Here is a 6515-nt window from a genome sequence, read left to right as displayed (position 1 = left end):
AACTGATCGCTTGTTTCAGTTGTGATATCAAAGTGAAGAGCAAAAGAACGCGAATGGCGGAGATTCAACTGGAACCAAGTGCCTTGTTAAAAGATTAGGAAGAGAAACGTCTTTGCGAAAATACATTCGAACCTATGAATTTTTTTTCAAATTATTAGAATAACTGTAATTATGAATTATGACACCAGCCAATGCAGTAACAATCCGTACGTTTTGGGCCGACGTCGTGCTTTATAGTTTATGGCTTTTATAAATTTGGGCGTGATTATGGCGTTGGGTACACTTTGTTACTGGCACGCTAAATTGATCTCGCGTGGCGAGACCAGTATTGAGGCTCACATAAATCAAGCACAACGTAAAGTTATGCTTGTACAGAAGAAGATTTATATCAATCCATATAATTTTGGACTAAAAATGAATTGGCGTTTGTTTTTTGGGTGTAGTTAGAGGCCGGTAAGTTTATTACGGTTTTAAATAAATGTTTAGCAACTCCTCCTCCTTCATTGTCTAATAAATTACTAATATTCATAGATCGTTTTGGCGTACAGTTCTGTTACCATCTTGGCATAAACCCGAAGGTAACGGTTTAAGTTTTTACACAGTTGATAATTATATTGTTGCCGCAAATGATGAATGGCCATAAAGTGATGTTTTATGCTGTTTCGTTTTAATGTTTAGTTGCCACCTTAATATCATTAACTTATTCATTGCTTTAGTACAACTTACACGTAATAGAAAAAACTTCCATTAATTATGTTTATTAATGATTAATTATTAAGTGCAAAAATTTGAATTAATATCAATTTAGTTTAAAGAATTTCTAAATCATTAGTCATTTGAAGAAATTATAGAGCAAAAGTTTCAATTAATGAGAATTTGAATTAAAAAGAATTTCTTAAAGAGAGCACTTCTTTTCCGAATTAATAACAACCCGCATTAGGTTCTCCTGTCGTAATAGATAGTGACAGATTTGCAGCTATAATTAATTTCACAAATGAGTAGGTTCTAAGAGATACTGAAAATCGGCAATTACGACGCTTTCATTTCAACCTTTCTATTCCTCTGTTCAATCGTCTGTTTACGATGACTCAGAAAGTGTATATGTTACAGAAAATTCGATAGGATTTGTTACGTATCAACGCTATACAAGACAACTATACCAAGAACTTACCGCAGCATGTTTCTCAAAAAATGTATAGTTTGTTAACCCCAGTTCTTCTTTGAAGTCTCCGTGTATGCAAAGTTGATGTAGATAATCGAAACCTAATTGGAAATGTGAAAATGCCACCACATTACCACAATATGTCGTCACTAAAAGTATTACATCAATTCACCAAACGCCAATTATCAAACGGCCTGAGTCGGCTGTCGGTAAATACGTGCCTCCAGCAAATTCGAAAATCTGAAAGTAGATTGATCTGGACAAAAGGTTCTCAAGTAATATGAACCTTGTCGCAGCAGACCGCCATGTATATACCAGAAGCAACTTGTCAGTGTGCAAAGTCCTTGCACTTTTAAAGGTAAAGTAGGTTCTGAGCAATTGACCAAATATAAGATCGGTGCGGTAAGAAATATATATTATATATGACAACAACAACGTATGAGATGCAATGTTTTAGCCGGCCGGCCACGCTAATGGGCGTGAGGTTATTGTAGCCAGAACCAAGGGCGATATAAAGCTGGTAAAGTTGAAATCTGGTAAAATTTCATTACTCAACAAAAGTCGAAGGGAATATAAAACTAAATATCTAAACAGTGCCGTGAGGGAAATTTTTTATGGTAGAGGATATTTACGAATACAAACGTAGTTGCAGTATTACTACAACTACTAATGACCCCAACATGAGAGGTTTCACTTGCCATTTATTTTAACGAGTTTCAACTCTATCTCTGTAAAATTATAAAGACAAGTTGATTACACAACATGTAAAAAGGGCATGGCCTTTACGTATATATGTACATGGTTCTGCAACTGCATTATAAATCATGAATGTCAATGAATTGTTGCTATTCTAAGAACCACCGTATAGACATGGGCACACTTCTACCCGAATTCAAAAATGCAATATTTTAACCGTATAACCGCGGCCACAATATTCGAATTAAACATTCCTGTATATAAATTTAAACTTAACAATTATTTGTGACTATTTATAAACATTCACATAATTCCCAGATTAAGTTTTTATATATCGTTATGCTTCTCTCTTTCATTTGAATTTCTCCGTTCGAACTGAACTACCACACTTTACTTCTATACATTATACAGCTGTTTCCAGAATTTTTAACCTTTTTCCAAACATTGTGGGTGAGCATCTCTTGAAAAGCTGCCGAAAAGCAGCAAGCATTCATTTACTACGTTGCTGTCTGTCAATTTAAAATCAAACATCAAGATGCACAATATTTTTTTAGCTTTCTCATTAAAATTGACTGAGGAGACATTGTCATTCGAAATAAAAACATCTGCAGAATGTTTACAAATCAATGGGTGGTGTACGAATTCGAAATAAAAGCACCTATCACTCTCTACAGAAAAATCTTTTTAAGTTGTCTTCTAGACATTTTCAGGTTTATTTTACAAAATTTACTTTATTTCAAAAATCATTTCGCTTAAAGGTCTTTTATTTGATTATCTTTACTTTTCCTTCTTTATTTGTACGGCATGATCTTAATTTGCTTATATAAAATAGCTAGAGTTTGCAATTTACCTTTAAGGCAAGATAGTACTGCGGATAAAATGTATCTCAGTAATGATAAATGCCTCATATAAGTGACTAACCGAGAAAACAGAACCAAAAAATCGGTAAATGTAAGGGAGAACCCTTATAAGAGATTTGTGGAGGAATTCATAAAAACTGAATTAATTTGTATAATTTTCGATAACAATTTTAAAAATATTACATCGGTATGCAATCTTCGAACCCATAATTTTAAAAATGTATTTAATTTTATTTGTTAAACAAAGCACTTATGAATGCACTTAGTACTACAGAAGGAAATTAAACTGCTTTGGCTTCAAAAGCACCTACTTGGGTGCTCTAAAATTATACGATTCAACTTCAGGGTTTTTCTGTATAAAATTTGAATAAGCCGTCGCTAAACGCAAACATTCATCCACAGATAATTGAAAGGGTCTGACGGTATCTTCGACGTCGGCCTCTTTAAATAATTCAAAAGTCACACTTTCACGTTGATCCGGAGGAAACAGGGTCTCAAAACCACGACGACAATATTTTTGACGCATATTGAATATATGACGCACAACCTTTTCTACTAAACTAAAGTCTAATGTAGTTTTAGGTTCCTTTAAGGGCATCAGTTTGACAACGCCGACATCGACTTCAGGCTTAGGAACAAAGGCTGCGCCCGGTATAACAAATTTAAGGAAAGGTTGAGTCCAAATTTGAGACATTACAGATAGGCGACATCTTTGTTCGTGACCGAGAGGTGCGCATATGCGTTCAGCCACTTCCTTTTGGAAAGTTAACGTCATGCACGTGTCGGGGCGTCGAAATGCTCCCCTGCGCAATGAAACATCCTCAAGCCAATTAATAAGAAGTCGTGTGGAAATCGCGAATGGTAAATTCCCGATAAGATGTAAACGTTGAGTAATATCAGGCAAATGGTTTTCGATGTTAAAAGTTAAAATATCGTCAACGAATATCTGTACTTGAATATTTAAAGATGCAGCGCATTCTCTAAGCAATTCTAAAGTAGGTACGAAACGAGCATCTTTCTCTACCAATACTATATGTTTAGGTTCTCGTCGGATTATTGAGCGCGTTATGCCTCCCGGCCCTGGGCCGACTTCTAAAATTACGTCGTTTGAGTCCATGCGACCACATTGTTTTACAATTTTATCTGTCAAGCGCTCATCCATTAAGAAATTTTGACTGAGTTGTTTAACTGCTCTTAAGTTATACAACTTCACGATATCCCTTAAAGTAGGCAGAGGAGGCAAACGTAAACCACTTTTTAAAACACGCACGGCAGCTTCAGACATGTTAGTCTAGACGACAAAATTGTATAAATTTATATTAGTTCAAATTTGTTTTCTTCATATTTCTAACTAACCTTCTTCTTCTTCTTTTCTTACACACTCGAACAATATTTAAGTTTTCAATAACGATATATTCTCTTAAAATACTAAAACTTTATTATTCTGCGTAGATTACGCAGTTTGGGGCTTTTATTAGTTGGCCACTTTTCGAGGTTCTTCAAAGTCATCCAAGAATTTTTCTTGCTTTACCGATAAAATCGAATATGCATAGATACCCACTACCGATGTTATTAATGCACCAGCAGTTATTAAGTTATTACGACGTAAACGCTTCAATTTTTGCACCCTCTCTAGATTTTGTTCTTCTATTAATTTCATAAATTCCAATTGTGCCTTATCTAATTTTAATGATGGGTCAGCATACTTTACGTTTAACTTTTGCTGCTTATGCTCGTTGCCACTCATTATGTCCTTCCGACAGAAATAGTAAATATTTTTTTTTTTTTTTTTTGGGTTGTTGAGTGAAGAGGGAATAGTAAATCTATGAAATTTATTATTACGTTAACTTATATTTTTGCAGACAAATCGTTTTTGCTTTCGCAGCTGATATAATACACACACACGCTTGCTAGAGAATGACACAAATTAACCTAGACAGTGTTTTTCGCACAGTTGGAATACATTCATAAAGCGATTGTAGAACAGGTATGGTAAAACGCTGCTTTAACGTCACAAAAACAAAAGGAAAAGTTTATGCAGATATAGGTGAACGATATTTATAGATCTTAATTATACACAAGAATAATTGTCCAACTAGGCCACAAAAGATGTGAACATAATCTTCCATGGAAACATAAACAAAATTAAAATGTTGCGGGGAGAATTTTTCTGAGCTTTTGTTTATTTCCATCGAAATTCCACCATTTTTTATTTTCATTCATTTTACATTAACAGCATAAATTAAATATAAAAAACAACTCTGTGCTTTGTCTATTCTGAACACGTGGTACTTTTCATAAAAATTAGCCAAAGTTGATCTTGCATGTATCATAACCACTAAACGAGCTTGTGCAGGATTTCTCATTTTCATCTATAATATCTAGAAACCTTGAATCACTTAACGTTATCCTCTGCTTTACATCATACTTTCTTTCATGTTAAACTAATCACCTTTGAAGGACTAACTCAAATCTTACTTCGAGTACTTCGAGCGATGACTCTTGGCTTCAACTAATTATCACTGAATACATAAAAAGATGAGAAATATCTCTTCACTTATTTTACAAAAGAGAAGACCTGATGAACGATGAAGCCTATTAAAATTTTTGATTTTTCACAGAAAATAACTGCATTACGCTTGATCTTGGCATTGCTGGTGTGGCCATCTATCGCTGTAAATACTAATTGGCTTGATGATATATACTAAAAAAGCGAGAAATGATTATTTTATTATATTTACGTAACATATGCTTCAAGGCTCTTCAACTCCATGCAAGTTTAAATTAGTTTTGCTATTTTTTCGCATTTTATTTAATTAGTGACGTTTGGATGTATTTTTCTCATCCTTGGTGTCTTTTTCCTATTCAAATGCTTTATAGTTATAGTTTTTTTAATGTTTATATGTATATTATTACATTTTTTTTCATCATATAATTAAATCTTTTTTTGAACGGCTTACTACTCATCAGAAAAATCGTCTTTTTTATACATTTATATATACAAGATTATATATTATATTTCAACTACTTCAAGCACTTGTACGAATATATGGTAAGAATTAACTGAAAATTTTTCAAAATAGGGCAAAATCGAATGCCACGCCTATAAAAATTGTATAAAACTATTCAGGAGACGTACAAGGGGAGATAAATGCTTATTTTTTATACATTTATATATACAAGATTATATATTATATTTCAAGCACAAAAAAAAAAAAAATTAATCTTGTTGTAGTTGTTTTGATAATGCGTTGCGTTTCAGACAAGAGAAGCGTGATTGACCATTCCTTACTTATTACATCTTATCATACCATGGCTGAAAGATAGTTTTCATTTAATTATTCAAATCCTTTAGTAGATGCGGCATATGAAAACTTACATTAGTAACAGTTAAAATGGACATTTATACGCGCAAATACTCGCCCAGCAAACCAGCTAGCTCACTTTCTAATCATACGTTTTTTAATTTTATGATTTTATGACACATATCTTTCACTTGTTGAGAGAATTCGTCACGTCTTCCATTCCTAAGACTTTAATAAAGCCTATTCATTCAATTTTTGAAAAAATTTTATATATTAAAAAAAAAACTTTTTTACTTCTTATTTGACGATCTTATTTTATCCGCGGTCAGAATTGAAATGACCGATTGCATGAAAGAGAGAAAGAACCGCACGTCTGCAAAAATTATGTTAATTTGCAGAAACCGTTATAAGCTTTCATTGTATATGTGAAAACACATAGTTATTAAAAAAAAATAGCAGAATTGAAATGCATTGCCATCCTAAATACTTCTT

At 33.1% G+C, this 6515-nt stretch overlaps 2 protein-coding genes across 2 annotated transcripts; both read right to left on the bottom strand.

Moving 5' to 3' along the window:
- Nucleotides 1-2925: 2925 nt before the first annotated feature.
- Nucleotides 2926-4187, bottom strand: LOC119644158 (dimethyladenosine transferase 1, mitochondrial). Its single transcript, XM_038043684.1, has 2 exons — nt 4075-4187; nt 2926-4009 (listed from the first exon to the last, which is right to left on the bottom strand). The coding sequence occupies exon 2, from the start codon at nt 4001-4003 to the stop codon at nt 3026-3028; it is 978 nt and encodes a 325-aa protein (XP_037899612.1). The 5' UTR covers nt 4004-4009; nt 4075-4187; the 3' UTR covers nt 2926-3025.
- On the bottom strand, nt 4075-4577 carry LOC119644159 (cytochrome c oxidase assembly factor 3, mitochondrial). Its single transcript, XM_038043685.1, has one exon. The coding sequence runs from the start codon at nt 4463-4465 to the stop codon at nt 4193-4195; it is 273 nt and encodes a 90-aa protein (XP_037899613.1). The 5' UTR covers nt 4466-4577; the 3' UTR covers nt 4075-4192.
- Between the last annotated feature and the right edge of the window lie 1938 nt (nt 4578-6515).

Source organism: Glossina fuscipes, unplaced genomic scaffold (genome assembly GCF_014805625.2).
Source record: "Glossina fuscipes isolate IAEA_lab_2018 unplaced genomic scaffold, Yale_Gfus_2 93474, whole genome shotgun sequence".
Classification (NCBI taxonomy): Eukaryota; Metazoa; Arthropoda; class Insecta; order Diptera; family Glossinidae; genus Glossina; species Glossina fuscipes.
The sequence above is the reverse complement of the archived record's forward strand: the minus strand, read 5'-3'. Positions and strand labels throughout refer to the sequence as shown.

Coding starts and splice junctions, on each gene's coding strand:
- LOC119644158 (XM_038043684.1), bottom strand. CDS start 4,003: ATGTCTGAAGCTGCCGTGCGTGTTTTAAAAAGTGGTTTACGTTTGCCT.
- LOC119644159 (XM_038043685.1), bottom strand. CDS start 4,465: ATGAGTGGCAACGAGCATAAGCAGCAAAAGTTAAACGTAAAGTATGCT.